The 27,633-nt window shown below is 47.0% G+C and overlaps 1 protein-coding gene across 1 annotated transcript in view; it reads left to right on the top strand.

Moving 5' to 3' along the window:
• The window catches only part of CBL (Cbl proto-oncogene), a 295,087-nt gene that overhangs the window by 201,400 nt on the left and 66,054 nt on the right, over positions 1 to 27,633 (top strand). Inside the window, exons 10-11 of the mRNA XM_085645920.1 lie at positions 2,529 to 2,654; positions 18,837 to 19,220. Of these exons, the coding sequence (XP_085502046.1) occupies positions 2,529 to 2,654; positions 18,837 to 19,220 (510 nt within the window). The remainder of the gene's footprint in view (positions 1 to 2,528; positions 2,655 to 18,836; positions 19,221 to 27,633) is intronic.

Here is a 27,633-nt window from a genome sequence, read left to right on the forward strand (position 1 = left end):
AACCAGACATAGACCTGTTCGCCACACAAGAAAACGCAAAATGCCCAACCTTCGCCGCCAGGTTCCCACACCCACGGTCAAAGGGCAATGCAATATGGATGAACTGGTCAGGCAGATTTGCCTACGCTTTTCCGCCTCTACCACTCATTCCATTTGTGGTACGCAAACTGAAACAACAGTCGCTGACACTCATCCTAGTGGCTCCCACTTGGGCACGTCAACCCTGGTTCACCACACTTTTGGAACTATCGCTAGTTCCACATCAAAAACTGCATCTCTTCCCGGATCTCTTAACCCAGAACCATGGAGAAATCAGACACCCAGATCCTCAAACACTGAACTTGGCAATCTGGCTCCTGAAGTCTTAGAGTTCGGGTACCTCAACCTTCCTCCAGACTGTATGAATATCATTAAAGAAGCCAGGAGACCTACTACTAGGGCATGCTATGCTGCAAAATGGAAACGATTTGCCATTTGCTGCGCTAACAATGACATACAACCACTGGATGCTTCCATCCAAAACATCATTTGCTATTTATTACACTTGCAAAGATGCAATTTAGCGTATTCCTCTATACGTCTACATCTAGTGGCATTAGCAGCCTATTTGCAAAATAGACAACACCTGTCCCTCTTTAAGGTACCAGCCATTAAAAGAAGTATTCCTCCAAGGTTACCACCTTCCCCGGTGTGGAACCTTAATATTGTTCTAACAAGGCTCATGGGTCCCCCATTTGAACCAATGCACAAATGCGAACTGCAGTTCCTAACATGGAAAGTGGCTTTCCTCTTCGCAATCACATCCCTGCGAAGAGTAAGTGAAATACAAGCCTTAACTCTCGAAGAACCCTTCCTACAACTACATCGGAACAAAGTGGTTCTTAGGATGAATCCAAAATTCCTCCCTAAAGTCATTTCCCCTTTCCATCTAAACCAGTCAGCGGAACTGCCAGTCTTCTTCCCTAATCCAGACTCAGTAGCCGAGAGGGCACTTCATACCTTAGATGTTAAAAGAGCCTTGCTGTATTACATCGACAGAACCAAACCTTTTCGGAAAACCAAGCAACTGTTTGTTGCTTTCGCTCCACCACATAAAGGCAACCCTATTTCCAAATCGGGTATCGCCAGATGGATAGTCAAATGTATCCCAATATGTTACCAAAAAGCTAAATGTACTCTTACCGTTCCCCCTAGGGCGCACTCCACGCGTAAAATAGGGGACTCTATGGCATTCTTAGGGAACATCCCCTTAGAAGACATTTGCAAAGCAGCCACATGGTCTACTACACACACCTTCACTAAGCATTACTGTGTTGATGTGCAATCCAAACAACAAGCTTCAGTAGGCCAAGCTGTCCTAAAAACTCTATTCCAAACTGCTGCAACTGATACAGGTGACCACCGCTAGGGGAGACACTGCTATATAGTCTATCCTTAGTGTGTGATCTGCAGCTCATATGCCTCGAACGGAATATGCTACTTACCAGTATGCATCTGTTCTTGGCATGTAGAGCTGCAGAGCCACACACGCCCACCTGCCTCCCCGGGACCTGTATCTGTTCCAGCTTTGTCTTAGACACTACACATGGACATCCTTTCTCTTTACTTCTTACACACTCCATCATTTCCCATCATGGCGAAAAACAATCTGAGGATGGAGTGGATGCCCATGCGCACTGTTGTCCAGGGGAGGAGTCACCAATCTCGTGACCAAAGACTTCTTCCGAAGACAACAACCTGCAATCATCCGAGCCCAACACCAGATGGCGATCTTATCCTTAGTGTGTGGCTTTGTGGCTCTGCAGCTCTACATGCCAAGAACAGATGCATACTGGTAAGTAGCATATTCCTTCATCACACTGCATGTTACTTAATCATACTCTCCATATCTTAAATTAGGAGCATTTTACTATGCTCAATAGAGAAAGCCTTAGCCCGGATTAGATTGTGCAGAAGAGAATGAAGTGTTAAAGAGGCTACTGTGCATTGTAAGGAGTGAAAAAATGTGTACCGTTTGTAAGGGCGCATTCTTGGTTATGCTTTAATTTTTCATGCAGTTCGGTTAGCAGGAGATGGAGAGGCACCCTAATCCCATGAGCTGTATAGACCATCTATGTAGCAGACAGTTCTTCAGCCTTTCTTCTGGAGGGCACAGATAAGCTCTAAACCATTATCTGTTAAGCACAATTAGAACAGGGAAGCTGGTACATGACTTGTGTTTGAATTGAGTGTTGATAAGTCCTGTGCTGTTAAGTACTTTGTGAGTTTTGTGCCCATTGGTGACACTGAAATATGGGATGGCTGAATACTGCATGGAGGTTCACACATTAGTTTGTGATGTGATGTGGTCGCCTTGCATATTCTAGGAATGGTGTGGTTAGTCTCAGGACTCGCCGAATGTTTTTGACTATTCTTGACTAAAAGTTGTTCATTTTTGTAGATTTTGATTTTGTTTCAAGATAAACCCCTGTAGAATATGCATTTTCTTGTGCATCTTTGTTCATCCATGGCTTTATTTTCCCTGGTAGGTTGAACGTCCACCATCCCCGTTGTCCATGGCTCCTTCTCTTCCCCCGGTTCCACCACGACTGGATCTTCCACCCCACCGTGCACCCAATCCCCTTGGAGCCTCAAGCCCAGGCACCACTTCAAAGGTAAGGCGTCTAGGATCAGCTGTGCAGTTGAGTCTGTCACTAAAGCTGTGACAGAATATCTTTATTTAAGGAGTATTGTGCCCTAAAAAGTTTGACCATCTCTAGCCTTGACTCGTATATTTGGAGGTACATGTCCCAATTTTTGTTGTCTTGCAGGACCTACTATTTGGGGGAAGGACAGGTATGTTTTTGTAGTGACCAAGTTAATACCCAAACTATCGCTGATGTCCAACTCCTGCTGTAGGCTGTGTTGCCCTTTTTTATTGGAAATTAATTTTCCCATAATTTTTTTTTAAATGGGAAATTATAATTCCCACGTGTTCTTTTATTAAATAGGCAAATATTCCTGTGTTCCATTATTTTTTCCACTTTTGGGGGGGCAGAAAATGTATGAATTTCAGCACAGAATGGTGGTGTTTTGCTGCACCCAAAAATGCCTACCTGTATATTGAAATCTCCTTTGAAGTCTCAATTCAAATGCTTTGGGGGGGTCATTTAATGCAAACTGTTCCATGCCTCAGTGCCTCTCGGCACCCCGTGCACTTGAGAAATTCTAATGAAACTATTGAACTGATTTGCACCAAACAATTGAAAGTACACTTTCTAAGTGAAGTTCCACTTTCATGCCACGTTTTTCCAAAATCTGTTAAGCGGTTTAGCTGTAGGTGTGAACAAATTTTTATTGCAGTTTAAATCCCAAAAACACAAACGAAAATAAAAAAAAACAAAGATGCAGATCACATAGACCAAAATCAGTTTCGAAACGCAATATGTCGATACATGGTATAGTGGCGAGCGGGGGAAGGGGGGGGGGGGGGGGGGGGACGGACATGAATGACCCCACTGCAGGAGAATTTAGTTACACGCAGGACATTATACAATAATGAGCATTGTAGACAAATGTACATCAATCGCATGACCGTGCCGAATTATCTGCAAGAATACACTAGGGCATGAAATAAGGACAACAATAATGCTTTAACTGTCTTGCACGTCTTCGGAGGTTTGCTGGGGCAGGCGATATTGGGCAAACAGACCCCAAAAGCTTTTCGGGCGCTTACAAGGCGGGAGCATTTCGTTATAAACATCTGATTGGGTGTTACAGTAGGTCATATCCTGCTCCCATTCTGCAACAGCAGGTACAGGACCCCTCATCCACCGCAGCGCCAGTCTACGCTTAGCCAACAGGAGGCCCATCGCCATGAGTTTACGCACATTTTTCCAGAGATGCTTGGTGTACCCTAGGAGCGTCAGCATGGGATCCGGAGCAAGGGTGAGCCCAATTATGTCATTCAGCATCTGAAAGATCTTACCCCAATAGGCTTCCACCTGAGGGCATTGCCAGGCCAGATGAAAGGACCCAGCCCCCGGCATATCACAGCGTTCACAGTTGTCAGAATCACGTAAGCCATATCTAAAGAGGCATAGAAGGGAATAATAAACTCTGTTTAAAAATTTTAAATGTGCCTATGACTACCATTTATAGAAATCTTACGAGTGACTTCACAGCAATAGGACCATACTTCATCCGAAATTGGGACACCTATACCCGCCTGCCAGGCCTGTCTAACCTTACTAAGAGTGGAAGTCTTAGTGGCTAAGGCCAAGGCATAAAGTGTAGATATCACCTTACCAGGAGTTTGTGAGCTCAAGAGTGTAGTCAGGGGTAGGATGTCCATGGGTTCTAGGAGCTCATCCCCAAGTACAGCTCGCATAGCGTGCCGGGTTCTAAAAATAATGGAATTTCGTCAGCGCCGATTGTGAATTGTCATCGCCAGCCACCTCTTCCCATGTGCCCACCCGTCCGAGTCAAGTATTCCGCAACGTCTCGTGGGTGCCTGAGTTAAAAAGCGAGCAGCAGCGACCTTTTCTATCTGGAGATGAGGCAAATCATGTGGGCCATGCACCCAGCTGTATGCATGAGAGGCCTGCGCAACCCTGTAATAAAGTTCAAGATTCGGGGCACCCAATCCCCCCGGCTGTGTACGGGAGCATGAGAGTATCCAAGGCGACTCTAGAGGATTTACCCACCCAAACAAGCTTAGTCATCAGAGATCGAAGTTCTTGGAACAGGTGCTGAGGCACCACTATAGGAATATTGACAAACAGAAAGAGCAGGCGAGGGAGCACTATCATCTTCATTAATGAGCCCCTATCGGCCAAGAACAACGGGAGCCGGATCCATATCTATATCATCACCGAGCTTATCAATCACCCTACCATAATTAGCCTTAATTGCCACATCTGCGTCTGAGTGCACTTGGATGCCCAGATAACACACCGGGTCGGACGTCCATTGTAGTGGGAAGTCAATTGGGAACCGCGCCGTGGCAGGAGTCAATGGGAATATTATGGACTTATCCCAGTTAATCTTAAGACCAGACAGTCGCCCGAAGCGCAGTCCCTCACATATAACAGGAGCCAGGTGGACCTCAGGATCACAAATATAAAAGAGTGTATCATCAGCATAAGTTGAAGTGATTAGATTTTAGTTAGGAAAACGGAGCCCTCTATGACCGTGATACTCGCGTAACGCCCGTAGCATGGGTTCAGCCACCACTGCATATAATAACTGGGATAAAGGGCACCCCTGTCGGGTGCCTCTGGATATTTGAAATGGGATTGAGACTGCATCGCCCGTACGAACGTGAGCCATTGGCGAGTTATAAAACACCGAAATCAATTGCAGAAGGACCTCACCGACTCCCATGCGACGCAACACCGCATGTATGAACCTCCATTCGATGGAATCGAAGGCCTTTTCGGCGTCTAAAAGACTGCAGTCGCCTTCACCTCTGGCCGGACATGTTGCAGGGCACCAAACACCGTACAGAGATTATCCTGGTATAAAACCAGCTTGATCAGGAACGAACAGTTGAGGAAGAAGCGGGGATAGACGATTAGCTAGAATTTTCGCGTAGCTTTTGGTGTCTACGTTGAGTAGTGAAAGCGGGCGATAGGAGGGGCACCTATGGGGGTCCTTATCCGGTTTCAACAGAGTGATGATCAACGCCTCGCACATGGAAGAAGGCATTATACCATCCGCAGCTATCTCGTGAAATAAAGTTATTAGATGTGGAATCAGAAGATCGCTAAAACCCTTATAGAAGGTGACCGTGATACCATCCAGCCCGGGGACACTGCCTTCCTGCATCGAGCATAGAGATAGCCGAACCTCTGCGACCTCAATGGGACGTATCAAGAATTTGCGCTGCCAATTCTGTAGCCAGGGAAGTTTAATATATTCTAGATAGTGTGCTATGTCATCGTCACTGGGGGAAAGCTTGGAGCAATAAAGCTCCTGATAATAGGAGCGAAACTGTTAATTAATTTAAAATTGTTCTGTCAGGACTGTGCCTTCATCGTCTATCAATTCAGAAATGCACCCAGAGTCCATACGACGGCGAGCCAATGCCACCAGCACCGAACCCGACTAGTCAGCCTCTCCATAAAGTCTGCCTGAAGCATACTTGCCCATATGCTTAACCTCATTGTCGGCTTCCTCATGAAAGTCAGCCAGCGTGGCTTTGAGTTGCTTGCGCAATTCGGGGTCATTGCTGAGAGCCAGTTTAGCCTCCAGATCAGACGGAAGGGCCTCAAGCAGAGCAAGACGGCCTCGGATGGACCGGAGAACACCCGCATGTATGCTAATGGCAACCCCTCTTATGAAAACCTAGAACGACTCCCAAACCGTGGCGAAGGAGTCAACTGGCCCGTGAAAGTGATCGGACGCGATCAAGCACGGCGGAGGTAAGACACATGGCGGCTGCGCGCGTGCCAGTGTCTCGCCAGACCAGCGCATGCGCTGGATCAGGCGAGACCTAAAAAGGACATGTGATCTGTAAGAAAAAAGAAATTAAGCCTGAAAAACATTTCCACCCACGCCCTGCACACCCCACCTTTGCAAAGGCGAATATCAGCCCTCCCAAATACTACGAAAATACACAACCATGATGCACACACATCATGAATACTACAATGACCCCCTAGAAAAAGAGAAAATACAGCGGGTGACGCAATGGGGCGGATGTTGCCCAACAATACAAACTAATCCAGACCACCGCCGCAACACCGCATACTAGTCATAAAGCTTCATAAAAAGTGACACGTATCAGTAAGGAAACAACTAAACAGCAGCTTTGGATGTGCCCCCCGTATGTATGCAGTCAACTCCACCCCTCCTCCCCCCCCCCCCCGAACAAAGAAAGGAGGACGGGGGGGAGCAAAGAAGATGCGTGCCCGATGCAAATAAACAATACCGCAGCCATCTCAACCAACCCCCCGGCCCACCAGCCATCATGACATACATGCACCCCTATAACCTGATAAAACCACTACAATGAGCACATCGAATCAGCAACCCGCTTGTGATAATGGCACACCCCCTCAGTCCTTGTCATCAATTCCTCCAGCACCATCAGCGGCAGCAGGAGTGTCACTCTGCACTTTCCCACGCTTTCTGTAGGGACTGGGGGTCAGAGTAGATCCTAGGTTTGCCATCAAACAAGCCCTTGAGTCGCGCCGGGTATAGCATAGCATACTCTATGTGCTGCTCACCTAGTTTGCGTTTTAGGGGAATAAACTGCCATCTGGCCTCCTGCACTTTTAGGGTGAAGTCCGGGAACAGAGAGAGGGAGGCCCCCTCATATTGTAAGGCGCCCAGTTCTCTTGCCTTACGCAGCGCAGCCTCTCTGTCCCGGTAGTTTAAGAGTTTTGCAATTATAGGCCGAGGTGGAGCACCAAGGTAAGGGCGAGGGCCAAGTGAGCGATGCGCCCTCTCCACGACAGATAGATGAGAAAAAGTGTCCGCACCCAACAGTCTACACAGGACTCCATATTACCCGTGGCTGTAGACTCTGCCAGGCCTGTAATACGGAGGTTGCTGTGCCGTGACCGGGCCTCCAAATCCTCAGCTCTATCCTGCAAGGTAGTTAGTGCTCGTTCAACACGTTTCTGGGCGCCACCAGAATCAGACTGGGCCTCTTCGATCTCTGTGATGCGGCGCTCTGCCATATCTAGTCGCTCAGAGTGTTTGTCAACCCTCTCTGACATCCTATCCATCCTGTAGACTAGCGTATCAATTTTCGAGTCGATGGCCGTGAGACCCTTCTGCATGGATGCAATAATCTGTTTAATCTCATCTACCGGGTCATCAGAAGGCCATCCGACTCGGCGCATTGTCCGCCGCCTCTTCGCAGCGCCGAGACTTGCGCTGCTCAAAGTTGAGCTTGGACTGAGATTTGTCTGGCTTCCCCATCATGATAGCCACAGCGCAACGTCCCACACAGGAATACACTTGCTGGATCTAGTTAAGAGAGTTTAGCAAGCGGTAAAAGCGACCAGAACGTATGGGCTCTGTCAGTAAAAGTGGGAAAACTCAGCAAAAGGCAGACCGCAAACAGCACGCCCGTCATTCAAACTCCCAAAGGGGGAGAGGGGGCGACCCAGCGTGTGCAACAGCGCAAAGAGGATGGTGGTAGGAGGATCATGCCAGGCATCACCTGCAGGTATTGCACTCCAGTCGGGGACCAGCAAGTCAGGCCACGAAGATGTAGGCCAGCGAGGCCAGGAGCCGGCCCCCAGCAGCGCGGTGCGGCACACAGCTCTTCGCCCCACCGGGCTCGGGTCCACCGCTTACGTCACTCAATGCCTCCAGGAGTGGGGAACTATATGTAGTGCCCCCCTGGCCACGACGTAGCACCAGGATCCAGCAGCCAGGCCAGACCGCGAGAGAGGCCATGCAGAGCCCAGGAACCTAATCACGGCGCCGACCCCCATTCCCACCCCACCCCCGCAACCCGGCCCAGCCACGTCTCACGATTTCCCAGGCAGCAGGGCACTCCAGATCGTCCGCAGTTCCGGACGTCCGCGACCAGGGCCGACAGGGACTCCGCCGTGTCACCAACAGCAATGGCCCCTCACCCTTGCGTGTCCGAGGCACCACAGCATTTCCAACAGGCAACGCCGGGGGACACACAACTGGATGCAGTCACGGCAGGGGTGCCCGTTCATTTCGGCGCTCCGACCACGGCCCAGGGAACAGCGCTCGCGTCAGGCTCCACCCACAGCAGTGCGGCGAGTAGGCCTCTCCACGCCGCAAACCTCTTCAGTCAGATTATCAGTCCTGCTCCAGGAATCAGCAACTTCAGGCACCCACCAAGCCCGAACACTACCGACCTATCTCCCTTCTGCCCTGGCCTGCTAAATTAGCTGAAGCTCATGCTAACGCTATTTTATCTTCTCACTTACAGGAAGCTAATATATTGGACAATTCCCAAAATGGGTTTCGTGCTGGCCACAGCACAGAAACTGCCCTCCTGGCTGTGGTGGAACACATCAGGCAGCTGCTAGATCGTGGTCAGACGGCGGCGCTGATCCTGTTGGATCTCAGTGCCGCCTTCGATACGGTGTCTCACCAGATTCTTTTACACCGCCTGATGGAAGCAGGAGTGGGAGAGGTGGCACTTGAGTGGTTTCGCTCTTTTCTTAAAGATCGAGCCTTTAAGGTTTCCACACCCCCTTTTGTTTCTGCTTCACGCCCCATACTCCAGGGTGTTCCCCAAGGGTCGGCCCTGAGCCCTACCTTGTTTAACCTATATGTTCAGCCATTAGCGAAGGTAGCCCATAGTTTTGGTCTCTCCTTAGTGTCATACGCCGATGACACGCAGCTGGCGGTGGCTCTTAATGGTGACCACAACATGGATGCCCCCACCTTTCAGTCAGCTTTAAAAGCTGTGGCTGGCTGGATGGCGAACAATCGACTCCAACTGAATGCCTCTAAGACCGAGGTTATTATTTTTGGTAGGGATAGTGAATTATGGGGAGATCAGTGGTGGCCTTCCGATCTTGGCCCCGTTCCCTCCCCTGTAACTGAGGTTAGAAACCTTGGGGTGTGGTTCAACCATAAGCTTTCTTTTACTTCCCACACAAAACGTGTGGCTGGTACCTGTTTTGGTACCCTGCAGTGTCTCCGACCTATTTTTAAGTTCTTCGATGCGGAGACCAGACAGATTATTGTCCAAGCCCTGGTTCTCACCAGGCTGGATTATGCTAGCTCCCTGTTTCTGGGTCTTAATCAGGCCGAGTTATCTCGTCTTCAGAGAGTTCAGAATGCGGCAGCTAGGATGCTTGTTGGCCTTCCGAAGTTTGTCTCGGCCCGTCGGACTATTCAGGATCTTCATTGGTTGCCGGTGGGGCAGAGAATTAAGTTTAAAGCTCTTTGCTTAACTTTTAAGATTCTCAAAGCAGCCTCCCCTCCCATCCTTGCACAGACTATCCAGCACTATGTTCCTGCCAGAGCTCTTCGCTCTGCTGGATCTAATCTGGTCATCGTGCCACGTTTCCAAAAATCTAGGATGGGCGGACGCTCTTTCTCAGTGTTGGCGGCTACTCTTTGGAATTCTCTGCCTGCCCCTCTGCGTTCCATCTCTGAGTTGCTTCCTTTTAGAAAGGCTCTTAAAACTTTCCTTTTCACCACAATTTAGGCCCATCTTTTTCATTTTTTCTGTCGTGTTGTGTTTACTACTCTCCAAAGCGCCGGGACGCCACTTTGCTGCGGCAGCCGTGCGCTATATAAAATTATATAACATAACATAACATAACAACCCCAGCGCCAGCGGATCATCAGGGCTATGGAGCCGTCGTCCCACGAAGGATTGGAACGGTTGAAGCCTCACATTCTGTCGGATAGAGACGGTGTGTGGCGGAGCTCTATCACAAGGCGGCCATCATCATGCCAGGCAAGGCCCGGCCTAAAACCCCCCCCTCCCAAGATAGGAGAGCACTTCATTCTCCAGTTCCCCAATCCCCAGGTTTCCCTCCCTCACTACACCTTTTTTTTTCTTGTGGACGGATCTTCACAAACGTGACATGCTGAACTTTAGTGGACTTAATAGATTGCCACGTAGTGGAAGTCTATCCTCTCAAGCTACAGGCAAATTAACTGATTTTTCAATGGTGCCAGAGTCTGAACCATAACTACAAATTATGCCACTATGCAAGATGTGTACTTATGTTTGTGTGTATGTATTTGTGTCTCTTCATTTCATGTTCGAGTTGCGGTTTGCGTGGCTATTGTGCAAGTTAGAGATTTAAGTGCATTTTTGGTTTCTACTGCATTTCCACAACTGCACAGAGACTATCTGAGGTTTTTTAAATGTTTGTTCAGGTATTAACCAAAGCCAACCATAACTTCACTTGAAATTTCGTTTTTTTAGTAGAATTTTGGGGACTTTTTATCACATTTTTGATCATATACTATACTCAAGAGTTCCTCCGAAGCGGGCCAAACCCCACAGGGCCTGTCCTACAGGCTATGTGCCATACCCTCGGTAGTCTTCATTATCCATGGCCCCCTGTCCTGCACAGTGAAATTGGGTGCAGGCCTAGGCTCCAACACTCCGTTGTGGGCAGTTCCCCTTGCCCTAGACCTTGGTCTGTGCACAGCAGGGGTTGAAATGCAATGTAGAAAGCTGGCTCTGTATATACTATACCAAAATGAGGTATAGTGTGTACAGAGCCCAGTGGAATCCAAAAGGCAGGCAGAGTTAAAAGTATATAGCACCTTACTCTCTATTTGTGAAAGTGTGGGCGAGCAGTAAGGCTTAATTCGAGGGTAGTGTTAAGCATTTGTTGTTCACACTCTGGCAGCAAATAATGTCACACACTAAAAGACTGAACTCAGAACAATTTGTTTGTATAAAAAATATTATTTAGTTAAATTTATTTTCTAGAACCAAGCAAGCCTGGTGCAGGTAAGTGTAAGTGATACTTTTCAAGGCGAGTTGAACAATACAAGCAAGCTGAATGAAATAACTTTGTTACAGGTATGTAAATACGTTTGAATACAGTGGAAATTACTGTTAGATTACTTTTGATTACTTTTCAGATTACTTTTTCTACTCTGTGTGATAATCCTAGTTTTGCAGCGTGAATCTTTCTGAATTCACTCTGCTGTGCATTATTCCGCCATCTAGTGGTGGGGTCCAGAATTGTAGTATTTCTTCTTCTTTTTTTTGTTTGTTTTTCGTGGCCCTGGTGGGCGTCGACATACCACCATTTGGTGTCCTTCGTGACGTCAACGCGCTTCCTCCGGAAGCTCCCACCTTTGGTTGCCATCTTTAGATAATTTTTTCCGCCGTTGGGTCTGGATCGACAGTGAAGGAGCTCCAAAACTTTGGAGAGAAGAATCGACAAAAATCTACAAAAACATCGAAAGATCACTGGCGAACATACCGGATTACGAGTCGCATACAGAGGACGACGAAAGAGGGTAAGAACATTAAACTTCAACGTTCTTCAGAGAATGCCAACACAGGGGGCTCCTGGGCGCGGTGGTGGACAAAACTCCCTTTAAATTCTGCGCAAACTGCCACCACAAGTACGCGCAGAAGGACCATCACCCGGTTTGCAACCTCTGCCTGCCGCTTGACCATCGAAGCGAAGACCCTCAGAGTAAGAGAGAGGCAAAGAAGAGCAAACTACAGCATGCAAGGGCCGGGGTCACCCCCATCGCTTCGAGATCTGGGACTCTCCAGTGGAGAGGAGGACAACATCGCCGAAGGACCGGAGGACGCCATAGCCGTCGAGGTCGAGAAGAAAACATCGAAGGAGGTAACAGTCTTCCAACCCCAAACACTCCACTGATACTCGCAGAAGCAAGTTAGTCCTCGAAGGGAGCATTGCCATCGAAACACTTGACGTCGACAACTGCATCCAAGGACAAACAGACAGTCGGTTCCTTTGAAAAGGACTCCCAGACAGCGAAAACCCAAGAAAAGGGGAAAGTGTCGAAGAGCAGCCACGAAAGGGAGGCTTCGACGTCGAAAGATGAAGGCCTGAAAGCGGCTACGACTTCGACAACGACAACTGTGAAAAGGAAAGCCGAAACCCTCGACGCCAAACACGCGGCCAAGATGTAAAAGAAGAAAAGGCTCGAGGCCGAGATGGCAAGCATCTTGCAACGCATGAAAGACTTCGACAAGAAAATAGAGATGTACCGCATACCATCAAACCACGGCAGAGGGCAAAAAAGTGCGTCGAGGAAATCCAGCCACGGACCACCCCAGAACCTGACAAAGAACAGGAGGAGGAAGAGCTGTACTACGGCGACGCCGAAGGGAGGAAGACGAGCAGACTTACCAGGGCTCGGCATCCTCGGAGGCGCAGGACTTGCAGTGGCAGGATCTCAACGCCAAATCACCGGAAGAAGGTGTAGAATCGTATCCTTCGAGGCCTTCGCTGCCGGACGACTTCGGGATCTACAATCTGGTCATCAAAAGAGCTGCAGACCCATATGGAGTGCAGCCAGAGTAAGCGAAACCCTAATCTTGCTTTCTCTTGGAGACATTTTTGCCAACAGACTAGAAGCCAGTTCCTGCCCATGCTCCCAAGTGTGCTGGACCAGGAGAAGGAGTCCTTCAAGGAACCCTTTGTGTAAAGCAGTAACCCCAACAACAGAGAAGAAATATAAACATTCTTCAAAGGACCCTTTGTACATTAGGGGATCAGTACCAGCCGACTCGATTATCACATCGACGGCTAGGAAGAGGGCCAATATACCCACAAACACAGGACCGCCTCCAAATAAGAAGAGCAGGAGAATGGACCTAATGGGGAGGAAGATAGACAGAAGTGCGGCGATCCAATGGCGCATCGCCAATTCCAATGCTCTCATCAACAGGCACGCATACCAGCACTGGGATGAAGTGGGCAAACTCCTAAAATACCTACCAGAGCAATACCAGGGAAGGGCGAGCCACCTGGTAGAAGAGGGAAAGAACATGGCAAATACATGTTTGAAGTCTGCCCTAGACGCAGCAGAGACATCAAGCAGGCAGATGATGCTTGGAATAACAGAGAGGAGGCATGCCTGGCTAAGGATTTCGGGCTTCAAGAATGAAGTTCAGAAAAACATTCTCAACACACCCTTCAACGGGGAACAGCTGTTCGGTGCTCCAGTTGATGAAAAATTGAATCAACTCAAAAAGGAGAACGAAACAGCTAGGTCTATGGGGACGCTGCAGTTCAGAGGTATGAGAACGGGGACACCATCAAGGAGGCCAGCAGGTAGAGGGAACCACCAACCTGTGGCACCACACCAAACCTTCCAACAAGGTTATCAAGGAGGTAACCAGGGACAACAGCAGGGACAGCAGCAGCAAAGCTGGCATTACCAGCCCGAGGGCAATCCTTTAGAGGGCGCACACGAGGAAGGGAAAACGGACAGAGGGGTTCAACAACCCACATCCAAGTGACTACTCGGTAGAACCAACGCACACCCAGCCAACATCTCTAGGGTTGTGGAAAGAGACAACACAAAGACCAAATCAAGATCAACAACCATTCCTCCAACACACAACACAAGTAGGAGGCAGGATAAAACACTTCCTCAAGGAGTGGAGGAAAATCACATCAGACAAATTGATACTAAACCTCATACAAGACGGTTACTGCATAGAACTAGAAAAACCACCTCCAAACAAAAAGCCAAGAGGCAGAGTCCACTCCGCAAAGGAGTGGGCACATTTGCTGCAGGAAGCACAAGAACTGCTAAACAAAGGAGCCATAGAAATAGTACCATACAAGGAACGGAACAAGGGGGTCTAGTCCACCTACATCCTCATACCAAAGGTCAATTCGGGATCTTTGTCAGCAGTTTTTGGGGACGACCAGTTACCAAAAATACCACTGCACGGTGGATTACTCAAACCATACAATTCTGCCACAAACAAGCAGGGCAACATTTACAAGGAGCAGCTCATGCTCACTCAACAAGGAAGAGAGGAGCAACAATTGCTTTTCTAGCAAACACACCTATTCAAGACATTTGCCAAGCCGCAACACGTTCACTAAGCACTACTGCGTAGATATTCAAATGAACAAGGAAGCGCAAGTGGGACAGAAGTTCTTCCAGCACATATTCAGTAACCAGAGCTCATCTTCCACCCAGGCACCACAAACCGCTACAAAGTCTATGCACAGCATAGTGAATCAATAAAGATTCACGCTGCAAAACATATAGTTTCTTACATGTCAGTATAGTTTTGCAGCTTGAAGACTTTCTGGATTTACTAGCGAACCCAACCTCCTCCGCCAGAAAGATGAGACAGGAGGAAGACTATTAAAACAGGAGAAAAACTTTAAAAGGAGAAGGAGAAAAAAAAAGAAAATACGGGAAAAGAATCCAAAGATGGCAACCAAAGGTGGGAGCTTCCGTAGGAAGCGCGTCAAAGTCACGAAGGGCACCAAATGGGGGTATGTCGACGCCCACCTGGGCCACGAAAAAAAAAAAGAAATTCAGGACCCAACCGCTAGATGGCGGAATAATGCACAGCATAGTGAATCCAGAAAGTCTTAAAGCTGCAAAACTACACCGACCGGTAAGAAACTACAAGATATCACACTGGGACATTTCCTAGAGAAGAGGTAAGTAAAGCAGATTTGAGATATTAAGTTCTCATACAAAACTAACTCCACACACAACAATTTTCAAGAAAAGCAGCCAATGCAATCCTATGGAAGGAAATTGAGTTATCGGTTTACAGGTAAGCAGTCATTTGTGGGAGTTGGTATTCTGGGGTTAGAAACAGGGTCCCCCTAGGGTCAAGGATGCACTCTCAGAACACCCTCAGCAGCACTAGGGCAGCTGGGTGCAGAGTGTTGAGGCCCAATGTTACTACCTCCGGTCGGTGGCTGCTCAGCAGCAGGCCAGAAGGTTGTGGAAGCAAAGCTTCTGGTGTTAGGCTCAGGGCAAAGGGGGGATCCAAGTAAGCACCCAAAGTACATCCTCCGGGGCGGCTGGGTGCAGGGTGCCCTGTTTTCAATGGGGATTCTCCGGTTGCAACAAAGTCTGCAGGCTCGGGAACGAAAATCTTCTGGAAGTGACCACCGGTTAGAGAGGTAAGTTGGGATGCCTGGGGATGTTGGCACACTGTTGGTTGGGCCACCCAAGGGCGTGGGACGTCTGGTGCAGGGGTGTCTTTAGGCGTCTGGTTTTCTTACCAGCTCCGGTCGTGGAGTTTGTAATAACAAACTCCCAGCATCAGATACTCTTAATGGCAGTACTGCACTTACAATGTCTAAGAATTGGTTTATACACTGTAGGGGTACAGGGCTCATGCACCTGATCCCTCACCACTGGTATGGTGCACCCAGCTAGAGGGGTGGATGACCTATGCCAGGGCAGTGGGTTGTAGGCATGCACACAGGGTTGGATGCCATGTCGATTCTTCACTTTGTTCTGCATCAAAACACGCAGCCTGGAGAGGGAGAGAGCGAGAGGGAGAGAGCGAGAGGGAGAGGGAGATAGCGAGAGGGAGAGAGCGAGAGGGAGAGAGCACGAGAGCACACGTACATACAGGGCCTCTAAGGGTTGCACAATACGTGCTGCAGCCCTTAGAGGTCTTCCCTGGCCACAGTGCCTATGGGACCATTTACAGGGGACAGACATGTGGCCAAAGAGTGCCAATTGAGTTTTGTTTAAATGCAGTTTTGTGGGAAATAAAATAGGCCCTGGGTACCTGTTTGGCAAGAACCCAGGGCACACTCAGTCAAAGTACATCAACAGTTTAGCAAAAAGTAGGGGCAACCATGCAAAGAGGGCACTTTCTTACAATCGGGGACTATATTCCAGCCAGTTCCTGCTTCCCCCCCGCCGCGTGCAGCCAACCCCAAGTGTGGCCGATTGCCAGGGACAGCAGTCATGTACTAAATGCCCTCCCTCCCTTCTCCCCCCCTTCTTTTCTTGGGATTTGTGGATTAGTACGTTACATCAGTACAAACATGAGTGATCACTGTCATTGCCACAACAACTTAGCAATGAAAAAGTGTTGACCAAATAGAAGCCAATACATCAAGAAGCGAAAGGGAAAGAAGGAAACCAATTAAAATGTGTGACTACAGTCCCGGTGGCCCGCCCAACTCACAAAAATGAAAACGTCCACCTTCATCAGCCCAACATCCAGCCCTCCCGCAAAAAAGCAGCTTCGAATACAGACATATAATCAAGAATAACGACCTCAGCAACATGCAGAGGAACATTAGTAAATGTGCAATGGTGATCAACAAGCTGGTTACCCCACCCCGGCCGGGACAATACCTTGTTAGAGTTGCGAGCCAGTAGCTCGGTGTTCAGTCTCCACATAATTCCTGATTGGCCCCTAAATATCTTTGGGACTGGAGGAGCGAGGCAACGTACTGGAATAGACTTCACTGTTAGTGTTGCAGAATGGTAGACTGTTCAGCCAACTTTGTAATGTTCAGCCAACTTTGTAATGTGGGAACTGTCTTGCGGCCCCAATGAATAGCGATTTCCCTTTTGGCCAGCAGTAAACTAAGGGAGACAAATTTCAGAATTCCTTTGCGGAAGTTTACCACATAACCTAATAATGCTACTTCGGGTGTGGGGACGAGGGTCAGTTCAGTCATGTCTCCCAGTGTTTCTGCCCACCATCATTGGGAAGTGGGGGGCACTTGCAGCTTCTCACCACTATGTGGTATTGTAACAAACTGGGCAGAGTGGGGTTCAGAGAGCTTGCTGTATCATCGGTGGATTTTCTTGTGGGTGCATCACCTGGGGAGATTTTTAAACACCAGGGCATTTGAAATCAGTCGGGAATGCCTAGTGGATCATGAATAGCAATTGCTTCTAGAGGTGGCACAGGGATTCTTAAAACATGAGAGAGAAACCTGGCTAGTTTGGTTTGCCACTGCCAAGTGCGTGCAATATCAATGCTTTTACGCAATTGAGTTCCCATGAAAGGTCTCTCTTGGAGACGCATTCTGTATAGAGTGGAGGACTGGACTGCTGTATACCTTGCAGCCACTACCTGTTCAACCCAGAATTCATTGTAGTGCCACAGTGCCTCTTAAATTTAGTCCAGGCCTTTCTGATGTGTACTCCTTTCAAACTAATGCACAATTTTACATTGTCTCTACTGACATTGAAGATGGTCTTCTGTGTGTTAACATCTGCACGTTGCGTGAATGAACTGCAGGCCTCTTGGTCCAGCCTCCTTATACTATCTTTTTCTTGGACAAACTGTTGCCAAGGACATTCTGCCGTAGGTAGTCACGCCTTTTCACCTTGGACAAGCCACCACTCTTCTGACCTTCTTTGCTCCGTCCCATCCATTAATCGAGGAAAAGAGACTATTGTTTGGACCTTAAGTGAACGCTCAGCTTTCACTTTGGATATATCAGCTCTTTGTGGGGTTCTCAGGGGCAAAGGTAGGGCAGTGCAGTGAAAAAATGGACCATCTCTCACTGGAGCATTTTCTGCATCAGTCTGCTATGCACTGGCTATAAAGTAGCCTCCAGATTGTGTGTGGGCTAACTCCACCAGGGCCACAGCTACTACCACTTCATAGGCACTCAAAGTACATGTCCATGATGTTTGTCAGGCAGGTCCGTGGACATCAGTGCACACATTAATGAAACACTATTGTCTTTACAGCCTGGACTGCCTAGATGGGCATTTAGCCCGCTCCGTCCTGCGGAACATTTTTTAGTTTGAGCCATTGCATAGACCAACCAACTTGGGAGGTATTGCTTTGGTATCTATTCACTAGGTGAGGAACCTGCGTTTAGAAGTATCCATCAGAAGAACAAATTACTTAGCTTAATTAATGCTGTTACTGGTGGATACTCTAACCACAGATTGCTCACTGCCCTCCCACTTCCCAGGTCTGTGGAATGGTCTCTTCAGTCTAAAAGGATCCCAAATTAGGAATCTGCACACTGGCTTTTCAGTTGTTCAGTGACAAAGGGCATGGGCATATGAATGAAGGAAACGGGCTTCAGTGCACAAGGGTGGTGTTTATACGTGACTCCCTACGCCACTGCCAGAGCCAATTGGCATTTATGCGTTGTCGCCTGGCGCCACCTGCCGGCACAGGAGCACTGCTTTGAAAGATTTTCCAGATCCAGTCTTGTGCCTGGGGAGATTCAAAAGGTGAGGAATCAGCTGTTACAATACCCACCAGAAAAAAGGTACTGACGGTAAGTAACTTGTTCTTTTGGGTGTCACAGTGGCTTTAAAATGTGTCCAGGTGGAGAAAGAAAAGGCAGTGAAAGGAAAGCTGGTTTGAGCTAATGCTTAGATATATATGTTGTACAATGGGAAGGTTGTCTTAGGTGGCTGTGACACTTATCCTCCCTATGCTTTTCTTCCCCACATTTCAGTCTTCAGCATGCTCTGGTGCCATGCACAAGGATAAACCATTGCCAATGCCTCCCATTCTGAGAGACCTTCCACCACCTCCCCCACCTGACCGACCGCATTGCATTGGAGCAGAGAGTCGATCGCAGAGACGACCATTACCTTCCACACCTGGTGACCTTCCTGCCAGGGACAAACTGCCTCCTGTACCGTCAAACCGTCAGGGGGAGTCTTGGCAGCAACGGCCAGTTCCAAAGGCTCTCGCTGCAGGTTTGAGTGCTCAAGAGCCCTGGGCGAGTCGGGAGTTGACCAACAGACATTCCCTCCCCTTTACTCTCCCTTCACAGATGGACTCCCGGTTGGATGGTCACCGCCATGGAAGCACGCTCAGCTTGGACACTAGTACGGTGAGTAGGCCGAAGGAAGGGATGTATACCCTGTGAAGTGTGTACCAGATTACAACTTAGGTGGAACATGTTTCTGATTTCTCAAACTATCTAAACCGATCAGCTCAGGAGTTACAAGATTGGAGTTTAGATGTCCAAGCACAAAGGCAGAATGTGGTTTCTGTGACGTTTGGATTGTCTAGATATTTATGAAGCCAGTAAAGAATGAGTTAAATTTCAACTTAATGGTTGAGTCTGTATGACTATGGGCATCCCTTGTCTAATCAACAAATTGTGGCATCACCGCGGTTGAACATCTGCAGCTCTTTGATTTGAAATGTGTAACATGAAACTTGGATTTTCTTACTTTTTCATTCATGGTAGCCTCACTTCACAACTGCTGTACTCGTTGGCAGTTCACAACTGTCTCACTTTCTCTTTTCCAGGAAGAGCAAGGACCTGAAACCCATGCTTTTACAGTTTTGCTCCTTTCACATCACATCTATAGCGTTTGAGTGATTGATATTTCTACTGTATTCTTTTTTTGTAACCTTTTTATGCAGGTTTAATTCCAATTAAATGGTACCCTTGTGTTGTTAGTTTGTATCTTTGTGAATAGGGCGTGTAGGAAATCTACCTTTTTTGTATCTCACTATTTTTTCTTTCTGTTGGACCCTATAATTTTGCTAGTGTTATAGCTCTGTGCACTTTACCACTGCTAACCAGTGATTACGGGCCTGTGCTCCTCCTTTAAACGTGGTCGAATTGGCATACTCCTAATTGGTATTTTTAACTTACCTAGGAGCCCCTAGTATGTGGTGCAAGGTGTACAGAGGGCCTTGAAGTTAAATGTCGCTGGTGCACTTCAACACCTATTGCTCCATCCACTTCAGTGGTAATGCAAACATGGCTTCAGGTCTACTGTGTGCAGCCTGACTGTGGCATTGTAAAAACTGCAGTTTGACCTGTTAAACCCTTTTGACAGGTAAAAGTCTCCCTTTTGCATAATAATAAGTCCCAACTATGTAGGCCTTTTATTCCTCAACGTAGAGTACATGGTACTTAAAAGTTGGACATGTAGAAATTTAATGTCAATATGTCTGCACAGTGACTAGCAACCAGAAACCATTTTTTCATTGTGGCAGGTCTAAGTGTCCAATTTAGAAAAACAAAAGTACAGATTCAAAGGTTAAATTATTTTTATCATGAATGGGAGTAGCTAGAAAAATAATGAAACCACAATTTTTAATAGTTATTACAAATCCAATTCAATGGTGAAGCGTTATTTTTAATAAATATTAAGGAAAAGTAACATTAAGAAAGTTACCTTATCTTTGCCTGAAGTTTTTCCAGAGGCTACATTTGCACTTGCTCTCCCACTGTTGACAACCTGTAATTAGCATTTTAATAGCTGGGAATGCCTCCCTGGAGCAAACAATCGGCTGACCTGAATGGGCGTGGATACTCTTCTGAACCTTCCAGAATATGAAGGGTGGGTTTGTGTGTATTGTTTTGAGCATTGTGTCAAATCCTGCTTGAATGTTGAAGCCTGCTTGACTGGTCTGCTGGATTTACATATTTGGGGCGCACTTGAAAGGCAGAGCACAATATGCCAAAATAATTCTTGTGTATCCACTGTCTGGTTGCAGATGAATGTTGCTTTCTCCTGCCAGACGTCCGTCTCTGTGTTTTACGTAGAACACTGGGGGTGCACTTAAAGTAAGGGAAACAGGATGCCAAAGCAATCCTTGCGTCTTTACTGTCTGGCTGCTGGAAAACCCTACGTTCAATGACGTGTGGCTATAGATACACATGCTTTGCATACTCCTGCCATCTAGTGTTGGGTTCGGAGCTAGGCAAGTTGTTTCTCTTAGAAGACTTATTTTGAGTCACGAGGTAGTGACTCCTCCTCTTGGTGATATTGCACATGGGCACCCCCCCCCAGGTTCTCCGTACTAATCCTAAAATTCTACCCAAAGAAGTCTTTCACTTTCATCTCAACCAATCTATTAAGCTTCCAGTTTTTTGCCCTATCCCTGAATTTGTAGTGGAAAGAGTTATTCATATCCTAGTTGAAAAAAACACACATTTTTTTTTAACAAACTTTGAGTTTTCAATGTACATCCATTTGGCATATTCAAAAATCAATGACATTCGCTAATATCACTACTCTGTTTCATTTGGTCTTAATCCTACTCTATGTGGCACTCTGCTCGTACCACCCACCCACTCCCCTCGGGCCTCTAACACAAATCAATGATATAAGCACTAAACAACCCATTACAACTCGTCAACCGTATCTCGTTATATCAGGATTGTGCGCGCATATTTCCAATATGCTTAACCACAGTGTCCCATCAACTCGCTAATCTACCACCCTCCTCCCTCCCCACTCCCCCCCCAGGCATGTCGCTTCAGGACCGGCACCATATTTCCACTATTTTGGAACACCACATAGGTTACAAAAAAAAATACTCAAATTCAAACAATATGGACATGCACATTTACACGATCCCATCCCTAGTTGCAAAACATTCCAAATGCCAATGTATTATTCTCATTAAGTTTGTGACCCCTCCGGATGGCCCTCTAAGTCCTGTGCATTCAACTCAATATCATCTGCATCCTCACTATCAGAGTCTGGGTCTCTTAGCAACCCCACCAGGCGCTCTCCCCAGTTGACTGGGGGTGAGTGCTTGCAATGTTCAACACTCCGTCCATCATTTCCTTAGGTTTTGCTAGATTATCATTATGCATGAAGCAAACGTTTACTCTATTGAATCAAACAAGAATTTTTTGTACAACAGAAATGCCAAACTCACATGTCATGTGATGATGAAGAAAAAGGCAACTCTGTAAAATAAAATTTTTGACAAGAATCGCACAATTTGAGACTAGGTTACGGGTCAAGTACATTAGTTAAATTATTCAAGTCACTAGACCTGCAGGTCTGGTAACTTATTAATTAATTTTTTTTCACCTTAGGCACTGGGAGAATGCTGACCAAATATTCAATACATGTGCTCAGATCCTTAAAATAAGGTAATAGATTGGCTAAGAGCAAATTATGTATTCAACTGTTCCTTTAAGTAAAGTCACAGAAATTTGCCACAGAACTGAACATGTGCTGTCAGTTAAATGCTACACAAGTACTTACACCATTTAAGAGGGACTTTAAAAGAGTGTCTGCCATTGCATCCTTGGGTGATAAAAGCCTATACACTGCAGCATCAGTTGTCAGAGAAAACCTTTTTCGAGACGGAGAAATTTACTATTTACATTAGCCAAGTTATTTCTGAGTAGTGCCTCGAGCTAAGAGGGCCTAAGTATGTAATGTTAAAAGTAGGAGATGTCTGTCCCTGCTTTGCCCACTGCCTATTTTCAGCCAAGGACTGGAAGTGATTCTCAAGGGGTAGATCGTTTTGCCTCCTCTAGCCTCTTAGACTGAAATGGAAGAACTGTGGACTAGTTGGAACTGGGATTCATAACTGAAGTCCTGTCTGGAGTGAATTGGTTGAGACCCCTACTGGTTGGTGGCCTGGTATCCAGTCTCTGCTGGAAGTCTGGGAGGGAGCCTTAAGTGTAACAAGGAGCAAGCTGTTCAGCAACATGAGTGTATCAGCTTGCAACGTGACCATGCCCCTGCCCATCCAGCGTATGTGAGAAGAACAGTTGGCTAGTAATTGCTTTTTTATGTGGTGCCAAAGTGGCTTTTAGTGGTCGCTTTTAGTCGTGTATGTAGACTTGCATTGATGTTTTGAGGTTTCTCTGTATTATTTGACCTAAAATATTTTACACATCTTAATTTGGTTCCTTTTATCCATTTTTAACTGTTTGTTATTTTTCCTATCGTTTCCTGGTTTTTTTTTTACTGAATTGCTTTGGAAATTTTACTGCGTTTCCTGACTTTAGTCTTGTTTTGCTAATTCTTACCACTAGTCTCTAGAGAAAAACAGCTGCTTTGTGCCATTCCTAACCCTGATTATTCACAGGTTTCTAATTGAACCTACTGATCTTAACAAGGCATTGAGTTTTAGGCATTTTTCCTCCAAACTAATAACCAACATCTTACAGTACCCAGGCAAGTAATTTTGGGAAACGTGGGGATTTCTGTTGAATAGCCTCCTCCTTTTTTTGAATGTTCAAAGAGTGTGACCAGACTTGCCCAACATTTTATTGTCCCTTTTAATTTCTTTGCTAGTTGTCATTTCAAAGCCACCTTTTCAGCTTTGCTATTTCAAAGCTCTCTGAAAAAGAAGCCCATCTTCTGGTGTATTTTCACCCCAACTGATTTTCAGGGCGCCAATTGTACATTCAACCTTGGAGAAAACGTAATGAATCGTGTCCCTTTAATCCTTGATAGGCACCCCAGTACGAGCTTCGTAACTCTGCTCATTCATAATAGTTTGTCCTAGGCTCCCTCTTCAGGGTGCATGGAACACCGTCTCCGAAAGTTTCCATTATTTTGGGCAGTTCTTCCCTTTTGTCTCCTTTTCCTTTAAGGTTTTTTTATTTTTAATAAAGTTCCAGTTGGCTGTTTGAACAAAATATACCCTCTCTGCTCCTCACATCAGTTTACAAACTGTAGTAGTCTTGACAGCTGACTTTATCATGGCCTACTTGCCTTGTCGAAGAAGTATCATCTGGTGGGTTCTTATGCTTTCTGTGCTGAAATTTGCACAATTTTTCTGAGAAACTGTCATTCCTGCAGTCACTATAACTACTTGTTTGAGGCATGGTTGGTTGTAGATCCACATGCTTCGCATAATCCTGACATTTAGTGTTGGGCTCTGAAATGTGCAAGTTGTTTTTCTTCTAACAAAGTCTTTCTCGAGTCATAAGGTATAGTGACTCCTCCTCTTGCTGGTAATGCAAATGGTTATTGACTTCATTGTTAGATTTTGTTTCGCCTGTGCTCTGGTTCGACAGTCATTGTTACTAGTTTTCCATAACTATTCTGTCGGTTTTGTTTTTCGATTGCGGCTTTTATCAGTCCACCACGCCCGTTCATCGATGTCAACGTCGTCTGGGCAACTTGAGTCGGCTGAGGCCCTCGTGGGCTTTCACCATTCGGGCGCACTTCATAACATCGAAGTTCCCTCTATGCCATGTCCACTCTGTGATGGAACGGACACCTCTCCAATTCTGTCCTTGTTGCCACTGCAAGTTTCCATGCACCGATCTCCACCAGGTGTGTATTGTGTGCCTCTTCCCTGAACACCAGGCAGTTTTCACCGACACCTTCAAGTTTTCGATCGGAAAAAGACGCTCCATGACCGTCGAGCTAGAGGCCTAGGGATTTCCCACCGTCCTGTTGCGGATAAACCAGAACTCTTAAGACCAGAAGATCCTTAAGATGAGGTGCAGGCCCAAGCGTCAGCTGCTGATGAGGGCACCTTCTCTCATGAGGACAGCAACAGATCCGAACTGGAGTTGCAGGATCTCGACACCAGGTCAGGTCGTAAGTACTGTGCCCCCTCCATGACAACAGCCGTCGACCAGAAAGTGTCACCTACCAGACCACCCAAAAACTATAGTTGAGCCACCACTGCCTTTGGACCATGGTCAGCACCGACCGGTTGAATCAGACATGCCCAGCCCCAACTTGGCACCGAAAAAGCACCATAGGCCGCATGCTCCTAAGCCGACAACTCCATCGCAGTCGAGCCAACTTTCGGAGCTGAGACTCTCTGCGTCGAAACATTGCTCCACCTCGGCGCTGAAAATTCCACTTTTGGAGTTGAAACCCTCGGGACCAAAATCTTCGACATCAGAACTGAGATCCCATACCTTGCGCAAGCATACCGAGTCGATATAACCAGTGCTACTAGGGCTGCAAGAGGAGATAGACTCGAGACAAAAACACATTACGATACACCCGTATTCTGGTCGTATCATTACTAAACCTGCTCAATCTAAAGCATAGCCAACTATCATTTGAGGAAGCTTTGGAAGTCCCAATACCACCAAAGCAGTAAAAGGTGGACAAGGCCACAAGCCCAGTGCACTTTAGCCCCCCCCCCCCCCATCATCAAAGCCTGCTGTGCCCCACACGCAGTCACCACTGCCTTCACCTACATAACCCACACCATACTCTCCAGAGGGTTCCATACACTCTTTGACGGGAGAGGAAGGGGAAATGATAGAGAGGGTTTTTTCATCCCACCACAGGATGACCCATTGGACTCTTGTGATGCAAAACCACCTGCAGGTAGAGACCCGGATCAGTAGCCCCTAAGCCCTTTCCCCCAGACGACACAACTACCTACCACAACCTAATTGGCAGAGTTGCCACCTTCCACAAAGTCCAACTACATACTGAGACTCTAGAGGACGATTTCTTATTTGAAACGTTGTCCTCCAGCAAACGCTCAACACAATACTTATCAGTGCTCAAAGGCATGCTGCACAACACAATAGATATATTCAGTTACACCGTTGGGTCACGGCTCATCCCACCCTGGGTTGACAAAATATAAAGCAAACACAAGGAGATTATGGACGGAGCGCTGAAACTTTTCAGACATTCGCCCCCAGTCACAGATCTGGATTGAAACCATCATCATTCTTTAGCTCACTTCGCCACCTCAGTTCAAACCCAGCTATACGCAAATCAATCTGTGCCTCATGGTGATAGCACAGCCCGAACTGCCAAGCCTGGTCTTCCCTGAACCGAAAACAAGCATCCTGTGACCGGTTTCGGGGTAACGCCCCTCATCAGCCAGGCTTCCTTGAATCCAGTGGCAAAGTGAGCAAGGGACCCACGCCTGGGCATACCCTGCCAACTTAGGGCGAACAAAGCAAACACAAGGAGATGATTGACGGAGCACTGAATGTTTTCAGACATTCACCCCCAGTCCCAGATCTGGGTTGAATCCCAAATTGTTCTTAAATATAAAGCGTCACTCAGTGACCCTATATACATAAAAGGACAACTCCCATCTGATTCTGATTCTTTGGTACTTGCCACGCATGCAAACGGACAAACTCTCAAACATCTGGTGAGGCATCCCACCAGATAAAGAGAGTAAAAAGATTGATGCTGCTGGTAATAGGGTAGCTTCCCAGTCTGCCATCCACTGGAGGATTGCTTATTCCATTGCTACCTATCCCAATACAACGGGGCCCGCTGGGATGAGATGGAAAAGCTCCTCCAACATCTCCCAGAAAAGCACAAGACTCTGGCATACTAGACTGCCTCAGAAGGCAAACTAATTTCAATACCACAATTTGGTGCGCCCGCCGCTGCTAACACCGCAGCTAGGTACATTAATTCTAGTGTCCTCCTTTAGAGACGTGCCTGCCTTAGAGTATCAGGTTTCGAACCTGAAAGTGCTGCAAAGTGTCTTATTTGTCCCTTTTGACGGAGAACATCTATTTGGTCCCTAGATCTGCACCCGCTTAGAAAAGATAAAGAAAAGATTTTTAAAAAGATGATGAAACGTTCAAGGCCAGGGGGGCGTTGGAGGCAGTCACAACGTGGTTCCATTCATCGCCTCGCTTAAAATGGAGGATCCAAGAACATCTCCCATGAGAACTCCACCTCCTACCAGCTTCCCCAGGCACAGATCAACTCGCCCAAGGGATACTACAGATGATCCTATTGCTGCAATAATTTCAACGGTATAGGCAAGGTGACTACATCAAGCTCCCCCACCCCTCCTTCTCCTCCGCCACCACAACCAAACCAGTAGACTTTCCAAACATTCTCCCCAATCACACAACACCTGTTGAGGGTAGACTACAACAGTTCTTTCCAGCATGACGAAATATCACCTCCGACCAACTGGTCTTGGGCATGGGGCATTGTCCAACATGGTTATCGTCTGGGCTCACTTCCACACCCCCAAACATTCCCCTCGCAAACAGAAGCTCATGACATCAACAGTTGCTCAAGAAAGTAGTTCAGGCACCCCTCAAAAAAAGGAGCCATAAAACCAGTGCCTATACACCAGCTGGGTATAGAAGTCTATTCACTCTACTTCATTAGTCCCAAAAAGGGCTGGTCCCTAAGATCAGTCTTTGACCTTAGACCAGAGGTCTTCACACTTATGGATGCAGAGACCCCCCTGTCAACATTTTCAGGCATAAGGACCCCTTCCTGACAATTTCTAAACCTGTAGGCAGGTCTACTAGAATTATGAGGCAAATGAGGATCAAATTACGCGACAGGCTTGACTAAATTGTATGGGAAGAAAATCTAAAGAATGGTATGTGATGCGTTTTTTGGGATAGCATTTCTTCATTATTTTGAAATTTTTTAGGCACAGTAACACTGGGGAAAGATTTCACCCCATCAGTACCAGTTTATAACAAAAATAAACTCCTGACACCCATGCCATTCTTATAGCTTTGGGGGCTTGAAATAGTCTGAATAGTCACACTTGTACAAGTGTTATGGTTGGTAGTTGCATAGGTATGGTCATTGGCCGCA

Source organism: Triturus cristatus, chromosome 3_1 (genome assembly GCF_964204655.1).
Source record: "Triturus cristatus chromosome 3_1, aTriCri1.1, whole genome shotgun sequence".
Taxonomy (NCBI): domain Eukaryota; kingdom Metazoa; phylum Chordata; class Amphibia; order Caudata; family Salamandridae; genus Triturus; species Triturus cristatus.